This window comes from Micrasema longulum, unplaced genomic scaffold (genome assembly GCF_059751315.1).
Source record: "Micrasema longulum isolate JH-2025_06_02 unplaced genomic scaffold, ASM5975131v1 h1tg002464l, whole genome shotgun sequence".
Classification (NCBI taxonomy): domain Eukaryota; kingdom Metazoa; phylum Arthropoda; class Insecta; order Trichoptera; family Brachycentridae; genus Micrasema; species Micrasema longulum.
Window position 1 is genome coordinate 49,847 of NW_028279608.1, and position 27,664 is coordinate 77,510.

Sequence of the window (27,664 nt, forward strand, 5' to 3'; positions counted from 1 at the left end):
TTTCTGGTTTATGTAGATTTTATAATATTTGTTGAGACCAAAACTTTTTTCAGGATGATAATGTAATTTATAGCCAAAAACAGGGTTTGCCGATGGGACAGCCTAGTAGCCCATTGTTTGCTGACATATTTATGAATGAAATATGTTTAATGAGTAATAGTAATTCACCACTTCTTAAACGTATCATATTATGGCGACAATATGTGAACAATGCATTTGGTATTTTTACAGGAATGGATCAAAAACTTTAAAATTCCTTAACTTCCTAAATTCATTACGTAAAGAAATAAAATTTAAATAGGTGCGAAGGTTTTCACGGTCACTGTTATCAATATTATGTATCTTTTTTGGGTGATACCGTGTATGTTGGATTTGATCCGACGTTTCGGCTACCATTGCAGGAGCCATCTTCAGGGAAAACTGTGTGTTTTATAAAGAAATGTATGTGTTTATGTACTAGTAATTTGTACCGTGTCACAGTCAGCAGTAGGCACATTTCTAGTTTTGTAGGAAAGAATAATTATGTTTATGTACTAGTAATTTGTACTGTGTCGCAGCCGGCAGTAGGCACATATCTATTCGTTTTTGTCATATGTAGTGCTGGGAACCATGTTGAATTTAATTTAAGCCCGTCGTCATTGTTTATATTATCTGGATGTCTGTGTATTTCAATTGCCTCTTTTATTATTCGTGCACTATAATTACTAGGTTTATGTAGAATTTTAGGTTCAAAGGCGAAAAAATGTCCTGTGTCTATAAAGTGTTCCGCTATTGCGGATTTGTCTGGATGCCCAAGTTTACACGCTCTTTTGTGTTCGTCAATTCTCTTCTTTGCTGTGCGCCCTGTTTGTCCAATATACACTTTATCACTTTATCACTGTATCTTCTAAAGTAAATAAAATTTACTTTAGAAGTACTAAGTTTACTAAGTTCTAAAATAAATAAAATTTACTTTAGAAGTAGAAAAAGATAAAAAATTAAACTTTTTTGACTTGCCTTTACCAATATTTTATTTTTATTTTATAAAATGTCGATATCTACCGTTAATCGACATACACAGACACAATTATTCATAATCTCTTAAATCATCCAATTTCTCATGAACATTACGCAATCGGCTTAGGCCGTACATCGGTAGTCAGATGGCAGAAGGGACCATCTGTATTTTTGTCTATGTTTTAGTTTTCAAAAATTTGAATGGATATTTCAGTAAATACATGCAGAAAAAAAAATCAGCGTCATTTAGAATAGTTATTTACTATTGAAAAGCAAAACTAAAATATTTTAGTTTGTGGATTGAAGTCTTGAAATTACGTATTTCGTAATTTCAAGACGTATTTCAGCTCTCCTGAACATTTTTGAAAATTACAGATGGTCCCTTCTGCCATCTGACTACCGGCGTATAATAAATAAATAAAAATACATTGTTAATGTATATTTTAGGTTTCTAATTCGTAGGCAATGAAAATAAATACAAACTGACATGAAAGCTCAATTTTGATACATAAGTTACCAGTAATTTTACTTAATGATATTCAAATCCTTTCAAAATATTTCTGCGTACAAAAGATAATGGTTGTTTGCCAGAAATTGAGTCACCTACACCATAAGGCTTCCTACGTTATTTTTGATTCAAGGTCCAAGTGGAGATTCGTAACTATGGCTACGTTGAAGGTTTAAGGTATATTAAGCACGTCAACACGTGCCGAAATAAAGGCTTTTTTCCGTAAAAAATCTCTTCTCTTTCTATTTGTGTTGCTTGCAGCTACAACTAAAGTTTTCGTAAGATCGAAAAGACAATGATATTTTTGTAAATCACTATTATAAAGAGGAAACACTGATTTTTCTTCTTTTTCCGTTCTATAGAACTACTGTATTGTGCGAATTAATGGAATAAGAGTAATTTTTGTCATTTTTTACGTATAGCAACACTCGTATGTCAATTTGGCAGTTGTTTAGCGCTAAAAATTATGGCTTACAGTTCATTAATTTTTTAAAAGCACATATTGATGTTTGTTGGTGTACTATCTGTTGTTTTTTTACATTTTCCTAATAAAGGACTAATTTTATAAATTGTTTTTGAGTGGTTAAAATCATGGATATCACGTCAAGGAAAGGGAAAAAGATTATAACCTTAAGCGAACATACATCAATGAATAGACAATTTGTGGGCAATTTGTAAATCTAGGATACAAAAATTGGGCTGCACCACCAAGATAAAGATGATAGAAGTTGTTATTCAGAAGTGGTTTCGAGATGACAGAATAAAAGAAAATTGCTGAAGTTTAATTGATTCCATGCCAAAACGTATTCAGGCTGTTATAAAAGCAAAAGGAGGACATAAATCCTATTAAATAAAAAATATTTTATGATTGTACGTCACCTGTAACTCAAAATATTTATAAAACTCTTATTTTATGATTACAAGGAATTTTATTCCATTAATTCGCACAATACTGTATGTGGTCTGTTCTCCGAAGGTACTGTCCTTTCCTCTTTTGGAAGGTCTTCCACGAGGACGAATTCCATCAGACTGATCATCTAGTGCAATATAAATGAGTCTGGCGGTGTCCATTATTTGTTTATTGTAATAATTAAATTATTTATAATTATTACAATATTTTTTTTATTATATTGAAAACATATTATACATAATTATATACAATATTCCCAAGGAGTTTTTTTTTTAAAAACTCATTTAGGGACATACAGATAATAATTTTTTTATAGACGTTTTTAAATTTTAAACTATAATATTATTTAACAAAAGCAGAAAAATTAAAATTATGATATACTACAAATTAAAAAGGGTATGAAAAATACTTGAAAATAACAGAATAAACAGAATACTAGGCATGGAAATAAATTCAAAATAATGTTTACATTATGCAATCTGGGAAAGAAAATTGAAAAAGTTTAAAAATTACATGTATGTATATATACATACTGAACTAGTACAAAATAAAATCATTTTTTTTAATTAACAAAATATGCGCACACCCAATACAGGTTATTTTTTTTATCAAAAACGTTGAAAAAATTGAAATTATGTATACAAGCCAAAAAAAGTATATAAAAAGAAAAAAACACAAATAACATTTAAATAGTATTAAAAATTACATATACAAGCAAAAACGGTGAAATATTAAAAGGTATATGTTCAAGATGCGCATTCTCTATAAACTAACATTATTTATTCAAAGTACTTCTGGAAAAAATAATTCTTCAATTCGCACGTCCTGTTTCTATATTTTGAAATAGGTACTTTAAATTTTTGTGGCAATTTATTAAATTCCTTGAAACCTATGTATTGTAAAGATCTAGTACCAAACTTCGTAGACTTCACAGATCCAATATATATATTGTTTTTTGATCGAGTACTGTACCGATGGATGTCTCCAATGAAAGCTGGCTTTATGTTACTGTGCATTGAGTCGAGAGTAGTATTAATGATAGTGTCAGTTATCTCGAAATAGGAAAGCATGCTAAAAGGCATGATTTTTGTTTCAAAATAAATGTCCCTTACATGAGTATCATACGGTAGGTGAAACACATTTCTGATCGCTCTATTCTGAATAATCTGCACCTCAGAAATTTTGCTCTTAGTTGCAAAACCCCAAACACAGCATAGGTATGATAAATGCGAATGGACCATAGAAAAATAGATTGCTCGAAGCAGCGAAACTGGAAGCATTCTCTGAAATCTGTACATTATTCTGTATTGATTCGCTTATTTATATTTTTAATTATTATATTTACCTATATGAAAACGTTTTATACAAAATAGATTTGAGTCCACTTTGCTAGTAAAAATTGTTTTGACTGACCCGGTTTGGGGTCCCGTGGCTAGTGTCGCGAACTCACGGATCAGAGGTCCAAGGTTCTCACCCCGCTCTACCACAACTTTGTTTCAGCTATTTACAACTAGCTAAAAATGGCCCCTGAAATTAAATATTTGAGTAAATCATAAGAACGCAAATATTTTTATATTTTTTAAAACTTTTTTTCTTTACGTGTCTATCTTTATTTCAATTATGTTTCAGCTTAGTTTCAATTTTTCAATTGAAAACTCTATTATCTATCAACTTAATTTACCGTTTAATCCCGTGGTAATGATACATTCAACTTAACGTTTTCCAGCACAATTATTAAGGACTAGTTAAAAATGAACCTTAAATTGAAATGTTTGGGTAAATCGTGATTCTCATGGCAACCATTTATTTTTTTAAAAAAGAGCCTTCACTCAAATAATTTGTTTAACGAAAATAGCGAGTGTTATCCATTTCTATAGCAGAACCCAGAAAATATTACTTAATCTGTTTTGCGTTTTTGCTATAATGTATTGATATCTCCTGCCAGTAAAAACAATTTAGGAGTCCCCGCAGATTTAGTAATGACAAAGACAATTGCTCCATGCACGAACCTCTGGATTCAATTCCCGGTTAGACCACAAATATCGAATATGATTATTCTCAAGTCTGGGTATTCTGTAATGTAACTTCTATTTTAACCTATTTATTTGCCTTCAACAAAAGGAAAACATGATGAAGACATACCACAATATTATTTGTAACGAATAGTTTAATAAATATAAACTACTGTTACTGTTTAAATTAAAAGCATAATTTAGTTTAGAAATTATTCATCAATAATATTTCGACCTTTACCTTTTTACTCACGAAATTTATTTTAAGCTTTTCATACAGTGGTTTATTTACATACACAAAGGAGGCGAGTTTATTGCCTTAATCAGTTAAATGGAGAAAATAATAATAACTTGGAAATATAGCGTAAACCGAAGGTATTCGGATCGGGGGTGTTATTTAAATCAAGCTAAGAAATGTGGCTGTATCTCGGCTATTATTACGAAATATGAATGAAATAAAATGGGCTAGCTCCGCTATCGATTAGACGATGTAATAGTTAAATTACCGATACTACAGTCTGCGTGGTTTGACAGTTAAAAATCGATATTTGTGAAGATCGTTCATGTTACGTGTCAAATAAAAGGTAGATTTAATATTATACTCTGCATTCTTAGTGTTTTACGTAATATGAACATATCGTTTATTTACCATTCAAATGCATGGTTAATCTAATAAAAGTAAAAATAATCTATTTTTTATGTTTAAATGATTTGTTTTAAGAAAATAACATTTTGCTAAATATGACGTTACACGGACTGGGGGGCTATTCGGATCACATTTTTAATGCTTTCAAAATCCATTGCGTTAGTTGATTTACATTTTTATTCAAAGGTTCGCAACTGATCAATTGTGGTCGAATATGGCAATGGACAAAGCTGTTAGGAAAGTGAAATCCGGCGTAGTAAGAAATCACTCACTCCGATTTCTGATTACACTGGAGGTACCGTTTTTGCATATAACATCTCAGTGCGAAAATATAATTAACAAAAACCAAACGCTTCTATCGCTAAGCAAATCAATAATTCTCTCGCCAAAAACCGACCGCAATCACAGTTAAAGTAATAAAATATTCAACTGGGGCTTAAAGAAAATAGCTTTCCATTTATTGCAATAAAACTTTTGTAAATCTCCAAAATAAGATTAGATTTGGTGTTCTGCTGTTTGTTGTTTGTGGGTTCTAATACTTATGATATTATTTTCTTCATGTATTTATATTTTATTGAGTTTGATCCGAGTAACTCCAGTGCTGTCCGAATCATCACATGCATATATAAGCGGAGAGATCTACATGATTTAATTTTTAATGTATTTCATAGTTTTTCAATAAAAACAAATATTTTTTAAATAACGAACGATTGATATTTTTTTAAAATATGCATTAGTTTTATTTTTTTTAAAGGAAACACAAAAAATAATTGAAATTGCTTCGGTCTACCTTGGATTAATAATATAGTTTTTTTTGTTGTTTTTTTAAATAAATTGTAACATTTGTTCGGTAGGTATTATGAGCAGAGTGTGGGTGAATATGAGAGGGAGAGAAAAAAAGGAAAGAAAAAAATTAAATAGTTAGATATCAACTGTGATATGAATGTGTACATTGTTGATGAAATTAATTTTTTTTTTTTTCATTGAATATTTTTTTTTTTTACAAAATACATTTTTGAAATACAAAATAGGTAAGTATACAGAACATCTTATATATAACGTTTCTACCTCTCTAATAAAGTAGATACTTGTGTTTAGAGAGGGAGTTCGTTTCACATTTTTTTTTTTTATAAACAAAGTAAATTTAAACAAAGTAAATTAAAATTAAAATTAAAAATTTATTAATTTAATTTTACTATGTTGAACACACATATGCGGTTAATACCATACTTGACAATATATAAGTAATCGGAGTTAATTTTAAGATGTTGTAAAAATAATAAGTTGTCTCTTTGACTTTTGTCAAACCCACCTTAATATTTTTTTCCTAAAACAATTATCTACAATTCTCATTGAGAATCTCATTTTTCATCTCATTTTCGATAATAACCATTCGATTTTGCACCACGTTTAAAATATTGTGTTATCCGCGAAAAAAGAACCATGTTTTTTTTAACTTTGGGAAAAAATACAAATAGTTAATAACAGGGGTCACTAGTTTCCCCTCTAGACCATCATCTGTTTTAAGGTAACGGATTATTTTTTTTAGATACATACACTTCAATAAATATATGCACTTTTACGTAAAAAAAAATCCAGTATTAGAAATAATCAATTACTGTAAGTTTAAATAAATATTTCACGAGTGAAAACTCCGTATTGTGCTTTCAACCCCTCAGCGTCGGCATCGGAGTGGAGAAGTTTGTAAGCTTCGTTGAGTAAAAAAAGTATTCCCAAGGAATTAGCCCAACAACGTAATTTGATTAAGACAGTTTTTTGTCAAAAAAATAATACTCAAACTGTTAGCATTAATGTCATGTTAAAACTCTTTGTAATGCTTGTAAAGAAAAGAATAATCAAGTGAATTTTTGAGTTCATTGATTGTAATATTTTTAATTTAATTTGTTTTAAAAACAAAAATGTTTGCAACTGACAGTTAGCTTGATCTGACGTAAAATTTCTCGACATTGTACATAATTTTACAGTAATTTTTTTTCTGTTCAAGGTGCCAGACTTTGGAATAAGCTACCTCTTCATCTCTTTTCAAACTCATAACCCGATTCCACACCCCTCATCCTTACGTGTGCAGAACAGAATGTGCTTTTATTACGTTTATGTATGCGATACTTATCGACCCATAAAAAAACAGCCGTTATTTTTAATTAATTTGTTTTTAATAAAAAAAACGTTTTTTTTACCAATTCTTATTTCGACCAGTCTGTTTTTTGGTTGGCCGGAAGATATTGATTTTAACATTAAGTCTTTAAAAAAACAAATCTAGCACTCATCTACACCTACACTTATACATTACACATGGAAGTACCTTCCTAGGAAATCGAGTTGAGATAAGTCCACCTAGTGCGCTGGTTGGCACATTTGCCTACCAAGCTTGAAGTTCTGAGTTCGATTCCTAGCAGGATGAACGTTAAATAATTTTGAAGGTGCTTCTACACATCAATGTTTTATTTTTCTTAGAGGGGCATTTGAAGCGTAAGGCTGATTACATTTTATTTAATTTTTCTTCAATGTAGGTATAATTTACACGCTTATGGAAAGTCTATTTATAAATTAATAAACAAAACAACACAAAAAGATAGTCAGTATTCAATAAATAACTACATATTCCAAAAATAATCAAATAAACTAACACAAATAGAATAATATTGCCAATTACAAATACTGCTATCTTCCATGTACTTATTAAGTCCATCATTGGCCTTTTTTAGAAGTACGTCTTTTATCAATATTTTGAATTTATTGTCCGTCATAATTAGGACATAGTCGGGTATTCTATTGTAGAAGCGTACGCAGTGCCCCACAAACGATGTGCTCATGCATTACCTTCTATGTAACAACAATTGTCTAGATAGGCTGCAATCATATTAAAAATTCAGTGCCCTGTGCACCACTGTGTGTGGATAGGGAAATGATGATGTATTTAAACAATTTTTTCAACCTAATTTCTTGATTATCGAACCACTTCCTTCAAGTGCGTGTTTTTTTTTTTTTATATATTTAGACCTTTGTATTTAGTAGTAGCCTTACGTGTCATGTACAAGGCTAAGGTACTCAGAAAAAAACTTTTTTGTTTGTCTTGGAAATGGGATGTTCGATCACTGATTTTCTTTTATTACCTTTATGAGTCCAATCACCATTGTTGCAAAGTTCAAGAACAATGGCGCGTGATAACTACTTTTAACTACAGTGAGGATATTCCATCTTTCCTGCATTCTGCTTCAATACTATGGCGTTGAAAACTGAAAAATGGGCACTGAAATAACAGATGTTCGATACTTTGTGAAGAAATATCATCACACGGACAATGGTCATCATTCCTTAATTTAAACCTATATAGGTAACTTCTCATAGCTCCGTGTCAAGTAAAAATTTGGGTCGCTTCGAAAGTACTTTGGTGATGACGACGGAATCTGCATCAGCCAGCGTTGGGAAAAACATTTCGGTGATTTTACCTATAGAAGAAGCGCGGTAATGATCCTCCCAACGCTGCTGCGTATTTTGTTTTATACAGCGTTTAGCAAAGCTAAGGGTAAATTCTGAGAAGAAAGGTGTCGTTCTTTTACAAGTTGCGGCTCTTGCTCGTTCATCCGTTCTCTCATTTCCTACGATACCTGCATGTCCTCTTATCTAGCATATTTGAATAATCATCCCTCTTATTTTTAGATGCTTAATTTTATTCTGAATATTTACAATTAATGGATTTACCGACCGAGTATCAGTTATAGCTTGAACACCCGAACGACAATCTGATAATATTTTTGCAATAACCCACCTCTCTGGTGGTTTTTTTAATAACCATTTGAGAGTTTCTCGTATTGCGAGTACTTCAGCCTGAAAAACTGTGCAGAAATTGTCTAATTTAAATGTTCTGCGTGTTATTTATTCAATGTTTGCATCCCTCAGCGCCGCGCTGCGCGCTGCAGTGTAATGGCGATGCCTGTAGTGCATAAATGCTTAATGTTAATATGTGCGATAATAATATGAACTAAAGTACCTGCGAGACGACGCCGACGCCGGCGGTATATTTCAAAGGTCTACTATGACTGTATCTTTGTAAAACTCAATTATTGCCTTTGACAGTATATTTCCATACCCATACTAGCACATGTCGCAGAACTAATGAGAATATTTTAATGGAAATATGTTATGACGGGGGCGGAGTATTAGAATTATTTCCACATCATACATTATTTATTTTACATAAATGTTCTAAATTGCCTTTAAGAGAATACAAAGAACATACAAAATGGAAAAATGTTTTTAAAAAAATCTTATTTTTAACAATAATAACTGAGTTGCGTTCGTACGTTGCCGGATAAATTTTCTACAAAGGTTTAAAATATGGTAATTTTGAATTATCAATAATAATAAAAAATTTAAAAAAACATAATTTTCCAACGAAGAGAAAAATTGAAGAGCTGAAAAACAGATTACGTCATCATCGTTCCCTATCCGCACCTAAGGTGCATAGGGCACTGCATTGGTACACCAATCGCAGTGTATCTTGATCATTTTTTGTTACGTGAAGGTAAGATGATCAGTCTTACTTTTCAGGTACCAGTCCTGAGACTACGAAATAATTTAGTGTGAAAACACCCGATCAAATAAATACTTCATATTAACCCTATCGGAAATCGAGCCTGAGACATCTTGCATGGTAGTCAAATGCGCTGACTATTACACCACGAGGCCGAAAAATGGATTAAGTTCGGTTTAAAATTAATATAATTATAACACATTGTAATACTTTCTTCTCCTTTTCGCTAATAGTAAATATTATTGATGTTTGCTATATAATTCATTTAATAATTATTTATTAATTTTATAGTTTTTTATACTATTGAAATAACTCTTAAAGAAATTGAACGCTAAAAATTATCAGTAAATACAGTAATAGTGATTTATATATATATTTTTTCTTAATACAGGATTAAATTCCCTAAATCGGTGTTATTCAACCGGTGAGTCGCGAAGCCTCGGTTGAGGAGTTGCGGTCGCAAGCACGATAAAAGTAAGAGGCAAGGGTTTTACGTCATACACGTAAATAAAAATACAATAATTTCAGTAAGCAGACTACTCCCGTGTATTTTTAATAAATTTTTCGAACCTAGGTTCTATATTTGAGACACGAATAACCAATTTGTCAATTCTCCTTCTAGTTTTAATGTCCAACATTGAAGAGAACCTGAAATCATATCCGTAGGTAGGATGTGACGAATTAATGGCTCTGAAAATTTCCAAACTTAGCTGGCGTGCTCTGGATACTCTAACTGTATCTTCGTCCAGAAGACGCCTTTTTTTATTTATTTTTTTATAAGAATGAGGAAGTTCAGTGCTACGGGAAATTGGATGTAAAAATGTTTTCTTACACGCGGTAAAAATAAGAACATTTAATTATACCACAATATTTCAGTTTTTCATTTAGTTATTTTTTTATAAAGAAATATTTGCGTTTTTATGATTTACTCAAATATTCAGTTTTGAGGGCCATTTTCAACGAGTTGTAAATAACTCATTATCAGAAAATGGAATCAAGTTGAGGTAGAGTGGGATTCGAACCACGGACCTTTGGTCCGTGAGTCCGAGACATTAGCCACAGGACCGCAACCCAATTCATGTTTGTCCAAATGTTTGTGGACAAAATACTGGATTTCACCCTCTAGGGAGCCATTAAGAATAACAAATGACAACAGGGATGGAGAATACCTTAAAGAAGGGAATATGGAAATCTAGTCATTTACAGGGCTTATGTCATAGGCTGGTTGAAGTTGCCACTTTACACACTGTGTAACATTCGCCATTTTGCCTATGTTTAAACATCCATATGTCTTAAATTCTTCCATTTGTTGATTTAACTTTACTAAAATCAATAAATCAACTCAGAGATACTAACTGACACTTATTCCCCTTCCCACAAAAAATTTCTTACATAAAATGCACAGGAAAATTACTGATTCGACATACAAGTATATTTCTTTGTCAACAATGTTTTGAGCATTTAAACAGGCTGGATTTCCTCCCTAGGGAGTTATTAATATTTAAATTTATTGCAACGGAGAAGAATAACATGTTTTCGAAAGGAACATGGATTGACGATCGATCGATTGGTGTGGTAATACCCTAATAGTTTTTTGAGAACTAAGTCTCATGGGCATAGAAAATTTTATATCATTTTGTTCAATATTTTTATATGTCTTCTTTGTGGGGTTTTTTTATACCTTTTCATTTAATATATTTCAAATATTGATTATAGTTTCCACGTATTTACTTTTTAAATAACATAAAATACTTACGCATACACATTTAAAGGGTCATTAATCGGGATATTTGCCTGATGATACTTACTTATAATCATAATGCTTAATTTTGCATTGATTTTTTTAAGTTCGAAACATAAAATGTATGCTCTTTCAAAATAGAAATTATATTTGATTGGTTGTTAGTTAAAACTTTGTAAAGTCTCTATCGCACAACTTACTTTATATTATTCGTGTGTGACTCGTTCCATATGCATACATACCTAGTGATTACAAGAAAAACAAAGGTATTGTAATTTTCGACAAAAGTAGGTATCTTTCGCTACAAATACAAATAAAATATATGATTTTTAGCTGCAAAGAAGCATTACCAATTAGGGACGGTAAATTTTTAAATAGAATAACCTACCTAAATTAAGTTATACAAGATTAGTGCATTGAAATATCTCTAACTGTTTGGAACATGGTAACAATTTAAAGGCAATATTATTAGCATAGTAAAAAAAATGTTTTTAAGGATCGTTTCTATTTTATTTGTAAGTAAAGTAGATTTTAATTGAACGCTTATTACAATACTAAAGTACATTCACGGAGGCTGGACCGCTATGCACGCGCGAACCACGAGCCCACTGCGTGATATCAAGTGATTGGCCTCTTTCACACCTTGGCAAAAATCCACACAGCATGGTAAAATAACATACAGTGGATTGATATTTATTTATTTTGAGGCAAACGCAGTAACCAGTACCAAGAGCCGACTAATCTCTATTTGATTGGCTTTTACAGAATTTTTAGCCGAGAGAAGCCGCTGATTAAATTTAAATGAACACAAAATAATATAATAAATATCAATCCACCCTTATGTTGCCGTGTCTCGTAGATTTAGACAATATGCCATTCTCTGTCGGATATCACGCGACTGGTATGCTTATTTGGAAATTCTAGCAATAATGAACAGATTTGAGGATACTCATTATTTGTTTCTATTTTATATAAATAACTTGGGCTGGTGGTTGGGCATCTTCAAATTATGATATTTTTCCATCTAGTTTTAATTATATTAATTGTTTGATTTCGTCAATGTTACCATGAAATATTCTGATAAGTCCAATAAACTGTCAAATTTTTAATGCCGTCTTTGTGAATTACAAAAAAAATGTATCTCTCATGATGTGAAAATGAATTAAGACAAGAAGGAATTCGAAGTATTCGGCTTTATTGAAATACATACTAATAATATTCAACAGGAGCAATGATTATATACAATGAATAAGAAGTCATATGTCAACAGTTAAAAATGAATGAAAATAATATTATGAATCTTATTACCTAAATATCGATTGATCATTTTGTTAAGTTTGAAGTGATTTAAAATGACATTTATTTAAGTCGTTTTTCGCAACTTATTTTGGCTGTTGAATGTGTGAACAGCTTTCATGTTATATTAATGCTAATATTATTTGTACTAGGCACTACGAGTGTTTTTTTAAAACAAGCGATATAATGGTCGAAACAGTCTATCCAACTCTCTATTAAACTGTCGGTACGCTTTTCTTGCGTTGAATTCGTTATATCTAGTGAATTTCACTTCATCCGGTACTGATCCTCCGAGTGGGCCGACTCCGACCGCAATAACGGGATCGGCTGCGGGTTTGTTGTTATTATTGCCGAAAAGGACATTTGAGAGAAGGGATCCGAACCCCCCCGGTTTGCCTGGACGATTGCCATGGGGTCTGTTGCCACCCTGATAATCGTCATCGGAAAACCCTCCTGACTGGCCTCCGCAGCCGGAAGAACTTGTGGACAGATAATTGTTATGAGTAGCTCCTGCGTAATCGACGTCCGAATAATATACATTGATGAGGGTCTTGTCGGACTCCAAAGGTTCTACTTTACTGGAGGCGCAAGGGCGCCTTCGGCGCTTGTGGCGACGCCTGGTCAGTTCATCTTCATAGTCATCGCTGTAAGAATCTTCATTGTAGTAAGGTCTGGCGGTTGTAAGACCTCTGTTATCGTCTCGGATTATCACGGCAGAGCAATAGATTGCCAGGGCAGCGAATACCGAAACAAACTGCAAACGAAAACCTTTACCATTATTATTAATGTTTTTTTTCTATTAATAAATATTTCTTAGTAATAATTGCTACATATTTTTAGTATTTTTTTATACGATGTATCGAACAAACTTCTTGAGAGATTAATATTTAAAATTAACAAATCAATGAAATCTAGACTTTTATGGGGCTTAGAAACTACTATTATTATTGGCTCGTTATGGTAAATCAATGTAATTACTTTACACAGTGTGGAAAATTCACCATTATAACTTTGTTTTAACAACCAAATACAAAGTTTAGTTTTAATATGAAAAATAAAATTAAAGCAAGGTGTTTGATGTTTGGTTTTTCTCTCTTATTAAATTTAACAGCATAAAGTTCAACGTCTACCTACTTTCGTATGAATATTGTAATTAAAAAACAAAATAATTATTTATCTAAAATTATTTAAAAATCATTCATTAATTATTGACAAATGATGAATATATTCATTATTAAATTCAATGTGGATATTAATAAATTTTATAAATACTAAAAAAAAATATTATCATGTAAAAAGTGTACCTACTATTTTTGTTGCAATAGATTTCTCTGCATCATGTATTATTTACGTTAATGTAACTAGTTTTAAAGCATGCTTTCTTTTTTTTTTATAAATATTAAAACTATACGTTTTATCTGAATCGGGTTGTGGTCCCGTGGCTAGCGTTGCGAACTCATGGAGCTGAGGTCGGAGGTTCCAAACCCACTCTACCCCAACTTGAATTCCTTTTTCTAACAGTGAGTTATTTACAACTCGTTAAAAATGGCATTTAAAATTGTAAAAAATTATTTCAACAGAGAGCGAAAACATTTTTGAGAAGAGAATATGGAAGTCTAGGCATTTACTAGGCTTGGTCATTGGCTGGTTTAAGTGGATGGTTTTGGTGGATGTTCAAACATGGGCAGAATGGTGAATGTTACACAGTGTGTAAAGTGGCCACTTAAACCAGCCAATGACAGGTCATAAGACCTGTAAATGCCTAGACATTCATATTCCCTTCTCAAAAATGTTTTCCCTCTTTGTTGAAATAAATTTAAATATGAACAACTCCCTAGGGAGGAAATCCAGCCAGTCTGCAAGCATTTGGACATACTCAAACATTGTTAAATTATAAGAACGCTAATATATATTTTAATTAAATATAATTTTACATTTACATTTTTTTTGCCACACAACAGGCCAGGAGGCCTAATTACAGTGGTGAATTACATCACAGAGCACCCAGGCTTGAGAAAAATCACATTTTAATTTTTGTGTTCTCACCGGGAATCGAACCCGGAACCTCCCGTGCGTGAGTCAAGCGTCTTGACCACTACACTACGGAGGCCGCCAATAACAATAATAATATCAATTAAGAATGCCATATATTTTTTTTTCCGATAATATTCTTAAAAAAATATTTTAGGACAGTTTTTTGTTTTAGAATACTTCTAAAATCTTTTGGAACGCTTGGCGTTTGAAAAACCAATAGAGAAATATCACATACTACGAATATCGATATGAACATATGAAATGGAATTAGAATAATTTATTGTATTTTCAAAATCAATATGGATATTGTGGAGAAATGTTTTTGTATATGACTTTTAAAAATATTTTTTTTCAAATACGTCACCAGAAAAACGCGAGATGTTTGGCCTTAATAGTTGTGATTTCAAGATTCGTTAGAATGTTCTAAGCAAATTTGAATGGTCAAGAACAAATAAACATGAATCGTGACGTATTAAGGGCGGGCCCAATGAAATGACCGTTTTTGTGGGAAATCAAAATTACAAATTTAAAAATGTTTTTTATGCTACTAATAAATAACAAAAATTATTGTTTTTACTGGACAGTACTTCATAGACCTTTATTACTTTAAAAACTATTGATATTTATAAAACAGTTATTTTGAAACGCTCATATTCTTATTTTGCACCACAACATTCCTTGAGGCCCAATTACAGTGGTGAATTACAACACAGTACACCCAGGTTCGAGAAAAATCACATTAAATTTTTGTGTTCCCCACACCACGTAAACCACCTTCGTATGTCTTAAATACGATCTGTTAAAATAAGCCAATTTTATTTTTATTTATTGATATTTTGAAACTACTTTTAAGTCAGTAGGTATTTTGTAAATAAATTAATACCAAAATTTTTTGAACTACTTTTAATGCACTTCAGATGACAATTCATGACATTTTTTTAATGAATTATGATAAATAATATCAGTGCTTTGCACTCAGAAAATGTCAGTATTCTGATTTCATACTGTCATTTAATCTGGAAAATATTGATTAATTTATAATGTATCTTCTGACAAGATAAGTTACAATACTGATGACGTCTTTTATTTAATTGTACAACAAGGAACATGAGATTATAATTACAATGAATTGATATAATCAAAAATAATTAACATGATTATTACATTATTTATTTAGAATAATGATTTATTGAAAAAAAATATAGATATTTATTTTCCGCATCCAATATTAGCAAGTGTTTGATGCTTTATTTCAAGACACAAATTTTTACGGCACAGTAAAAAGTTTTTTACTCAAATTAAGATGAAATTATTTAGCAAATGAAATCATGGAAAATACTACAAGAAATCATTATTTGTGTAAAATAGCAACAAATCTAAAATTAGCCAGTTGTCTAATGGCGCGCCTAAACGCGCCGTTATCCAACCACGCGTGCCATTACCAACCAGTTTTTTTTTGTGCAGCTTTAAACATGTTACCTATTCTGCCCTGCTAAGGCTAAAAGTCGTATCTGCTGAATTGTAAAGTTTACATTAGATTACTGTTTTCTGCTTTCCCGGTTTGATTTCTTTATTTATATTTATTTACAAGAGAATATATCATATTAGAGAAGCAGAAATGACTTGTAAATATGTTAATAAGTAAATATGAATATGAATATAATAATATATGAATATCTATTACAAAAAATAAAACGCAAAACGATTTTTTTTTTAATTTACGACTTTTTGGCTTAAAACTTAAAACGTATTAACTTATTTCAAAACATTACGGCGGACACTCCAGTGTAAAGAAAAAAAATAGTGGGCTCCACAAGCAATAATTACTGCCTTAGAAGCTGTTAAAACTGAAAAAAAGTAGCTTGCAGCTTTGCAATTCCTGAGTCATCAATTTAAAGATCAATGCTTGAAACCAAAAATTCAGAAAGAAAGACCAAAAAATAAAATAACGAAAAGAGCAATAAATCATGTAAAAATAAGGTAAAACCAGCTTAGTTGGGAATCTACAGTTGGGTTCCAGCGATAAAACGAGTGATGAAGATGTATCCATTCAATGGGGTAATGATGATTCTGATGATGACAAAGTGGGTTAATATTCCACTGGACTATGTGCTGTTCGTGAGAAATCCGGACGAGATCAAGAAATGTGCTATTAATGTTGTGCCTGCAGTAATTGGGTGCATAAAGGTTGCAATGAAAAAAATATACCAGATGATTATATTTGTGATAACTTCACGAATGATTAGAGTATAATCAATTTCGAATCGTTATTTTTTTTTTATGTTGTTGAATTTTTATTTTTTAGTTGAAAACTACAGTATACTTATATTTTGATCAAAAAAGGCGCGCCATTAGCACTAAAGACATGGGTATTCTTTAAATATTTTTTATTAGATTTTTTAAAAGATCAGTAAAGGTTATCGTTTCAAAAATTAAGCTGTTTAGTGAAAAAAATAACAGCTTTTACATAAAACAGAAAATTAGTAATTTTCTAAGACGTTTTTTAATTTTTGAATTATTTTTAGTGCGTTTTATAAGAACTTTATTTTATGGACCAACATATATATTTTTAAGTTTAAAACTATTATTAAATGCAAATAGAAATCTTTAAATTTACAAAATGTCATTTTATTTATACCTTTAATTATTTTTATTTATTTATTTATGTACGGCAATTCTGCCGTTTACATATATGTAGTAAAAAGAGTACTTAAAAATAAAAAAAATGAAAAATCGAGTATGATATATTAATATACTCGTACTATACATATTATAACTTACTTGAAATACCTACATATTTTAAAGAAATTATACAATAACAAAATACATTAATCAATTAAATTTTAACTATTCCAACCCAATCTCCTGAAATTGATTTGCTCTTTTTGATAAAAATATGTTGGTCACTTTATTTTTTAAGTTAGGTTGAGATAAACTAAATATATTAAAATATGATATATTCATTCCCGGTATTCTGTAATCTAACAAAAGGTGAGTTATATTGAGCTACCTTCCGAGAATTTTGACAATAAAATATTGTATGTGTTCTGTTTAACCTAGGTGGTACATAGAATGAAACCAATTTTAGGAGATCAAGGGGTATCAAACATTGGTTTTATTATTTTATATAAAGTCGTCAGATCGGTCAATGTTCTTCGTTCTTGCAATTTAATTTATTGAAGAGAGTCTAGAATTTTGTAACAATTTTATTGATTACTAGGAAAACCCATCTTAATATTTATACATCTAGGAAACTTATTCTGAATTCTCTTAATAGAATCTGAGAAAGTGATTTGATAAGGTGACCATATTGGAGAATTATAATCTAGTTGGCCTTTAACTAGAAATGTGTACAGATATTTTAATGTGTTTATATTATTAAAATCTTTTCCGGTTCTAAGTACGAATTCTAAATATTTTACAGCTTTGTTAAATATTTTAATAATGTGCTCTTTATTTAATAATTTCGAATCGAACAAAACACCCAGATCGCTCACGGTAGACACATCAGTAATTTTAATTTGATTTAACATATTGTTAAAAAGAATAGGATTTTTTATATTATATAACCTCATAGCTTGACATTTGCTTATATTTTATTTCATTTAGTTTATATGCGTATTAATATGTACATTAATAGTAATTTGACATTCAGTATAAATAACCGACGCCAAATTAACAATATTGTTTTTAATAATTAAAAACATTAAACTATTTTCACCTTGTTTCGCGAATTAAAACGTAGAATTTTTCGCGAGAGACGAAATGTTTTTTTCTTTCACGATTTCATTTATTTTCGTGAAACTGTTCAAGCTGTTTCGAAAAGATAACTGTTTGAAAATAGCAGTTACATTTTTTTACCACCTCTATGGCAAACCGATAGGTTTAATATATAGCACCGCGCTTTGATGACGATTTCGATTAAAAACTCACCTAACTATTAATTTAACATTATTTTCAATATTTTTTTGTACTTAAATGTATGTTCCTATAAATGTAATCTTAGTTACAAAATCTGTTGAGTTCTTGTTGAAAAACCCAATTTAGCTTAGGGGTTCGCCAATATCCAACTCTCCCTTAAGTAATAAGACGCAAATAAGTAATTAATTAAAGACAATAATGATAATAAACAATCATGAATTTAGCATGTAATGCATTTTGAATATTCAAGCATACTGTGAATAATAATAATTGACATATTGCTATTTATAAATAATTTTATATTATAAAAACAAATTCCGTTCATATGCATATAAGTAAGAGGGGGATTATATATATTTTTTAAATTTAATTAATTTTGAAACACTTCTATAAAAAACCTTCATTTTAATATCTAAGGGAATAAACCGACAAGATATATTTTTTTAAATACATAAATTATAATTTAACAGTCTAATCGCATTTTTGAAACCAATCAACCTATAACTTTTATATTTCCATTTACATATTAATCCTCATGGATGTTTGTGTAAATGGATATATAAAAGATTGAGCATAATATTAAATTAACATTGCAGACATTATTTTCATAATTATCATTATTCATTTTGACACATTAAAAATTATATGCTATATATACTCCGCCAGAAAAAGAATTTTAAAAAACGCACCAAAATACAATTATTTCGCAAAATCCACAAAGAAACGTTGTCTATGTGTAACTTAATCGAGTATTATTTTATACATAAAACCACCGCATAACCTTCTGCTATCAATTTTAAACCATTCAACGTACCTATAAAATTATGTCACAGTATTTTATTAGATTTTTCGAATAAATCAAGGCTAGTAAATACTCGTACATATACATTACATAATATAATAATTCAATTGTTTCGAGTGAAATTTACTTGATCATTTTTTGATTTAAGTCATTAAAATATTATTCTTTTATCTGACATGAATCGTCTTTAAAAATAAGTTCGATTGATTCTTTATAATAAGAGCAGAAACAATAATTCACTAAAGAATCGTTAGTCATATTTTTTTCTTATTTATAATTTTTTTACTTTGTGAAATTTTATTTCTCGTTTTTGTTCATTTATTTGTAAAATAAAAGAAATATAATCGTTATAAAATAGGCTTTGCCGTATATAAAACCATGCAAACTCTGATCACTGCGTTTTTTTAAGAATAAATAATTTAAATATGTAAAAAACTTTTTTTTTACAAATTATAATAAACGTTAAATATATTTGAATTTCAATTATTTAAAAATATATATTATTAGATTTTTTTATAATGATGCATATTACAAAAAAATAATAACGTATCCCTAACTTTATGAGGCCAAAAGCCCTGTGTTGAGTTGGGATACAACAAAATAGATAGTGGAAGCATCCATATTATTTTTTTTTAAAACTAATAAATATATTACACAAACATAAAATTCAGTAAACATCTGGACAACCCGCTTAATAGTACAATATATAAAACTATGCAATGTCTCGCAGCAGTCTCCTGCAATGGTCTCTTCCATTGGACAAAACCCGTACACTTCTAAAAAATGGCCTTCGTTTTGGATAACTAAATATGTTCACCCGGGACATTGAACACTCTTGGGGCCATAAAAGATAAATTTTAATTTAAGTCAATATCTGTTGTAAAGTTAGTGAAAACAAATAGGATTATTTAAAATGTAAATAACACTCTCACCCTTGAATGTAACTTACCATAAAATACATGGTTATTTTTTCTAAGAGAGTCCTGGCAACTTGAAAGTCTTGAGGCGACTGAGCAGAAACTGTTTTGTCCATTATTTACAAAACCCCGCAGAGAAAGTTTTATTTGCTAAATATAAAGTTATGCAAGCACCGTATCCTGCAATCTGATATAATATTTGGTTCCATTTCACAAGTACCCACGTCCACCCAACGTTGGCTCAGAGTAAAAGTCTACAGTTTGTATTCATAAATCAATTTATTAAAAGTTTATGTGGAAAAAAATTCAATGATTGAAATCATAATAGTTGTTTTGTAAAATAACCACTTACTTCTTATTCTTCAAAACATTATCCACTTCTAATGATCACTGCAGTGGTACAGCAATCCCAATGTTCTACAAGAAAGCATTCTATTTTTTTGTTTCAGATACCAGTTCGGAAACTATTCAATATTGACGTGAAATAACTGATTCCTATTCCTGATTTAGATAAAATTATCAATAAGACGTCATTGTTTAGTTCCACTTTTATTTATTTGGTCAAATGAAATGAATGTGCAACTGAACCAAGAAGTTTTTTAATAATTTTATTTATCATTTTTTTATAAATCATTAACTATGGAATTTTATCAAAAAATATCTACAAAAAACGTCAATATAATTTCTTAATGGTTATTTCACGCTGATTTGAGACATAATGCATGGTAACTAAATAACCTAACCACTGCACTTCGAAAACGCACAAAAAACATTTTAAAATGTTAAAATTTGACAGGTGCATAACCAATCAATGAAAAAAATAAACAGTTCAACAATCAAATTATCAACAGATGTTATTTTTAACTCATGTATTTGAGACTGCCGACTGTATGCATGTAGAAAAAAAAAGTATTATGACTTTTTTAACCAATGTAAATTGCATTTTTTTAACTAAATGTCTTATCAGTAAATATTTTTTTTTTTAAATATACCAATGTTATTTATTGTGGCTTTACATAAGCATTACAAAAATGAAGCATATAATGGCTAAGCTCAATAGGCAGACAGTATTAGAGTTTTTTTTATGATCTTAAAGAAATAGTAGCTACAACACAAAATATATATTCGTTACTATCTTATAAGCTAATGAATTGTTTTTTCGAAATATTTTATTTTAAAATTCGTATATAATTATCGATGTAAGTGTGATGTAAACGGTGCCACATATGGGAAATACACGAAACTATTTTTCTGTTGCTGGAGCTAGGATTTTTTTGTTGTTATTTATTTTTTACTGCTAGTAAAATAACTTTCGTGGTGCCTTCTTTATTGATTTGCAAAGTAGAACAAGTTAACCCACTCGCATTCGTGTGGTAACGCTCGGGAGCGTAGGATGATGAGTACCTATCTACCGGTACATAATATGTACATTATACACGTATACAATGCGAAATCTTAATGATGACTATACACACTACTATGTTCTACTAGCATTTAGTATACACGGTGGCCTGAAAACAGCGATACAAGTTAAATGAGTCAATATAATTATTCTTTCGGTCAGAGACCGCGCAGACACATCGTCGCGCACGAATGATGTAAAAGGTCCATTTTTTGTTTGATTTCTTCAATTACAAACTTTATATGCTTTGCGAGGCGAATTGCTATCTTAGTAACTTCAGCTAAAAGCCTAAGAACGGTTATTCAAGTCAATGATCATTACTTACAATATTTGAGTTTGTCCAAATGTTCGTAGACAAAAGACAAAAGAAATATGGTTGTTCAAACATGGGAAAAATGGTGAATGTTGCACAATATGTAAAGTGGCCACTTAAACCAGCCAATGACAGGTCATAAGCCCTGTAAATGCCTAGACTTCCATATTCCCTTGTTTAAGGTATTTTCTATCCCTGTTGTAATTTGTTAATGATCATTACGATAACGTTGAGACTTCACTCAACGATTTAATAAGGCCATTAGGACAGATTCATTAGGGTCCGTAAGGCTAAGTAAATGAGTCAAATTTATTAAAATGTAATGGTTGGCGATAGCTAACTGTTATTATTTTGATATATTTTTCGCTATTTAATGTTAATTGCTGACTAATCGAACTTTTTGCGTAGACATTTAATACATTATATCTGTAAATTTTGTGTGGCTTTAGTAGCATTATTTTGAGTTACATATTCTTTTTTATTACATTTAGATTGCTCCGAACAACAAACAATAAATTGCGAGGCCCAAAGGGGCGATATTTCAAGGTACCCGAGATCCTAATCAACCGAGGCCAGAAGGACCGATTACATAAGTTCCGAAAGGCTGAATTTTCAAGCATGTAACAGTTGGCGACAGCCGACATGCTAGATTAATATGAATAATTTTATGGTGCTTTCACTGTGTTTTTATATTATTTTTATTTCAAAGTTGTGTATTTAAAATTTGAATTAAATAAAAAGTGTGTCCGTTTGTTTCAAATTTAAAAATGAGCACCAAAAGTAAAATAAAATGGTAAAGATTATACGTCATTCGAAAGAAAATTTTCTGCTCTACAAGATTAATGATTATGTTTGCTTTAGCGTTATTTATATTATTTTATTTGCTTAAAAGTCTTTAAAATGGAATGTCAAGTAGACGAAGTGAGCATTTTCAACACCTCCTTCTGTTTGTGTTCAATCAAGGGATTAAAACTGCCAAAGTTGCTCGCAATATTTTTCATGTACGTACGGTGAAGATGCTATGAATTATTGACTTATTTATTGTAAAATAATGGATAATATATTTTTTTTACTAATTTGTTCTAAAATAGTGATGGATAATACATTATTGACTAACTTCTTGTTTTTATTTTGGTTGTGTCCTCTTGTTCTCTTAATTTGGAAAATAAAAGACATAATTTTTGTTAACACTCAATACATTGACACGAAAGACGAATCGCGCCCATAATTACCGTGTACTTTTATTGTGTTTTTGCTGTATTTCTGTCTTTTGGATTCTCAGCTTTTCCAAAATTTTTAATATAATATATCACTTTAGAGGAAAGAGGTTAAAACTTTTTACTATGCATGTTTTTATGAAAATTTATATTATGTTCTATAAAATTAGTACTCAGTAAAACTGTTTTTTTTTTTATTCTTAATTAGGTACTTATTTAAAAAAACCTATTTTAAAAAATGTTTTAATGTGTCTCTTTTAAAGCTGTCAAATTTGAATTACGCTATGATGGATAGATAGTCGATAAGTATAAAATTAAAATCAACTTACTTTTTTTTTTAATATGTCGCCATATTTAACGTAATTCAAATTATTGTCTTATTTTTAAACATTTTTTTCGGTGTGTGCATAAGTGTACACTAATATACAAATAAATTGTCAATATTTATGTACGTACTGTTTGTTTACCGAATAAAATAAATAAATGTCGGTAGTGTAATGACAAAATGGTATATCTGTCACTTTTTCATAAAACATTCTAAAATCTGATACACTTTCACATGACAAAAGAAAATTCCGCAAGCCCAAAGAAACAGTGAGATATCTCTAAAGAACATATTCAGAGATAATCGGACTTTGAGGTGTGCAAAGGGTCTGACTGAATTAAATTATCTGAAGTAGATTATGAATATTATAATGCATTTTCAAATGGATTGACTATCTTATATTTTATTATTTGGAAACATATCTGCATGTGTATCTAAAAATCGGAATTTTTGGAATTATCTCACTGTGGCTTTGGACGAGCGATATCTCTGTAGAGATTTTCACAAAATGACCATATTAAAATATGTGTTTTTTTTCACGCTTACCTTTCTAGTTTAGAAGATGACAAATATGCCCATTTGCCATCCAACTATCGGTGTTTTATAAACAAATACGTTTTTTTACATAAGACAAAAAATAGATAAAAAAGTACATTAGAAAACAAAACGTAACAAAATACTACACCAAAAAAGAGTTAACCTTACATTAAATGTTTATTATTCATTGTGTTTTGTTTTAAAGATCAAAAGTTGATTTTAATGTTTTTGTTCATCTTGGTTAAAAGATGAGTGATTTTGTTTATATTTATTTATTAGTGTATACACGGCACAAATGCCTTTTATAACCATAATCTTAAATACAATTAACATATGGTGTTCTATTACAAAATTATGAAATAATATAATAACAATATATCTATACATATTACACAGTTGTTTTATAAATATTCTATATAATAACTTTGGAATTTTAATACTTAACATACTTAGGTAGAAAAATAATAAAAATAAAGATAACGCGATATATTCGAAATAGCAAAAATCATAAATCATTGATTTGTTGGTATTGTTGCAATGTATATTGAATTCCCTAGGAATAATACTAACTGTCTCCTGATAAGAACTCAGGGGCTCTCAGCCATTTTTAAAAATAAAATATAAAAAGAAACAAAATAATAAACCTTTTAAAAAATTAAATAATACATTTATGTAAAATATGTAAAAATTTGAATTTTAAAAACTAAAAAACAAATAACTAGTCGTACATATATAAATATATTTGACATTTTTTTATTTTTATATTTATTTTTATTTTTTACACATAAATACTTAAACATCAGTCAAAATTCTAAACTATTTCTTTAATAGCAAGTTTAAACTTTATTTGGCTAATGTGAAAAATGTCAATACAACTGATCTGGTTCCCTAGACTGTGCAATCTATATATATACATATATATTTTACTTTCCACTACTAATCTTGCGCCACCGAATATCTCTATGCCAATGACCACATACGTTTTGCAAGTGGTTATGACATAATCCGAGGAATTGGATCTTTGAACTAGAAATATGAACCGTCTATGTTGGTGGCAAGTTTTGATTTCAGTGTTCTTTTCTTGCAAAATTCGTTCAGTCAATTTATCAACGACTACCATAAATAATAAGCGTAGTCGTACAAAAGACTGTTGTGCCAAAAGCAATTACTTTGTGAGTATATGATCAAAATACTATTTAATTGTTGTGCGAATGCAGTGCCCTATGCACAATTTGGTTCAGCTATGCAATAATGATAACAATATATGTTACCTATTGTAAAAACTCATAATTTTGAATGCCTTCATAACTCTACCTTTGATAGAGCTTGCTTATGCGATAGATTAAAAATTGTGAATGAATATGTTTATTTAGGTTTAACTATTGATAACTTTTTTAAGTGGAATATTCATGTTATGAAAACATGCAAACGGTTAAGATCTGTAGTTAGTCAACTACACAAATTAAAGTTTTTAGTTCCTCTCTCCACACTAAGATTAGTATATTTGTCTCTGGGAGAATCTATAATAAGATACGGGATCACTGCTTGGGGACATTCTTGTTCAACAAACATTAAATATGTACAAAATGTTCAAAATGCACTTGTCAAATTGATTGCACCCAATTATGTATACAATCAGAGGAATAATACCCCATTTATGTATGATAAATTAAATGTTTTACCAGTTAAGGGTATTTTATGGAGCAAAATTATTATCCAACAGATGTTCAGCTCGATATATAAAAATAAATTAGAACACAGCTATCTAACAAGATTTACATCTGTTGATGGCCTAGTAGTACCAAAATTTAAAAATAAATATGGACAACGTACGTTGGATTATATTGTTCCAAAAGTATTTAATTTGTTGCCACTTGACATGAAAACATGTCATAGTAAAAATAAAATTAAGTTTCTATTACGTAAGTGGTTAGTAGATAAAACGTTCCTATATTGATTTATTATTTATGTAGTATTTATGTAATACATTTTTTAAATTTTTTAATATTCTTTACTTATTATTATTTTTTTACATATATACATTTTTTGAAAAAAAAAAAAAATTTATCCCTCATTAATTACATTTTTGTTATTTTCTTGGGTTAACCTTTTCTTTTCTTTTATTACTTTCTTACTTTCTTATTTAATTTACAAATGTAAAATGTTAGATCTTAATTTTAATATGTACTTTTAATTTTCTTACTATTTTTTTATATTTTTTTTTTCTGTAGATATGAATTGAAATTCTAGATTTACTTTACCTTGTTTAATTTATTTTCTTATCTTGTTTTGATTACATTTATGAGCACACACTATTTATATATGTGTCTATTATTTTTTTTTTCTTTCTTATATTTAAAATATATTTAAGTAAATTACTATTCTTTAATTTTAATTGTATTATTTTACTCTATTTTCTTACTTAAAAAAAATAAAAAAATCTTTAAACTATTTTTATGTTTATTATTTTATACGTATACAGTATTATGTCTGTACTCTTCTTATTTGATTATTAATTAAAAGTAATGTCTGAGCACCCGATGACAAACTATTATTGAATAGTTTATCGGGACAAAATATATCTTAATACTTTGTTTTCTTTATAATGTATTATAATGTAATAATATGTATATTTTATTGAATAAAGACTCTAAAAAAAAAAAATATATGTATAATAAATTAATAAAATACATTTTTAGATACTTCTATAAGCTATTAAAGAGTATCGAACCCATGACTTCATAATATTCGATAACTCCCTAGGGGGTTGAATACAGGACACGTCATTAAAATGGTGTTTTTCTTATTTTATTATTCTTATTATGGTTTACTTATACACCGTCATTTTCATAATTTCATACCTCACGGACGCTTAACAGTCACCGACTGTTACAAGCTAGAAAATTTGAAACTTCGGGCTTCATGTAATCGGCCCTACGGGGCTTAGTTCACCGGCTCTTCGGGCCTTAGTTGATTAGGTTCTCAGACACCTAGAATTATCGCAATTTTGGGCCTCACAATTTTTTTTATTGTTTGGAGCAATCGAAATGTAATAAAGAAGAATCTGTCACTAAAAAAACTAACAAAACCGCACAAAATAAACATGTGCAACGATCCGTTCGTTTATTGAGAAGTATCATATTTATTGTGTTAATAATTATAGTGGTTTAAAAATCAGTTTTCAAAAAGCAGTTTTGAACATTTAAATTTAAAGACGTTTTATTATTTGTATTACTTGTTTTATGAAATTTTATAATCATTATTGTGGTGTATCAAATTAGATACACCAAGTAACCTTCAGTAACTACGTTCATATCTTGGTACTTCGTATTGATGTCTTTCAGAAACTCTTGTTTACTAACTAATTACAAGAATTAATTCATTTTGCTGGAGAAAATCAAAATAATACGTATGGAACTGCAACAAGTAAATTGATAATTGAGATTTGATAACATAATGTACATTTATTATTTTTATTTTTTAACTCCCGTCAGATATTATTAATGTTAAATTAACAAATTACAATAAAATT

The 27,664-nt window shown here is 29.6% G+C and overlaps 1 protein-coding gene across 1 annotated transcript; it reads right to left on the bottom strand.

Moving 5' to 3' along the window:
* Positions 1–12,546: 12,546 nt before the first annotated feature.
* LOC148272137 (uncharacterized) lies at positions 12,547–20,508 on the bottom strand. Its single transcript, XM_088240474.1, has 2 exons — positions 20,371–20,508; positions 12,547–13,418 (listed from the first exon to the last, which is right to left on the bottom strand). Exons 1-2 carry the CDS (start codon positions 20,452–20,454, stop codon positions 12,834–12,836), a joined length of 669 nt encoding a protein of 222 aa, XP_088096600.1. The 5' UTR covers positions 20,455–20,508; the 3' UTR covers positions 12,547–12,833.
* Positions 20,509–27,664: the final 7,156 nt, after the last annotated feature.

Excerpts from the sequence above, each read along its gene's own strand:
- LOC148272137 (XM_088240474.1), bottom strand. The coding sequence starts at position 20,454 with ATGGACAAAACAGTTTCTGCTCAGTCGCCTCAAGACTTTCAAGTTGCC. Across the intron at positions 13,419-20,370 it reads AAATAACCATGTATTTTATG|TTTGTTTCGGTATTCGCTGC; the intron begins GTAAGTTACATT and ends TTTCGTTTGCAG.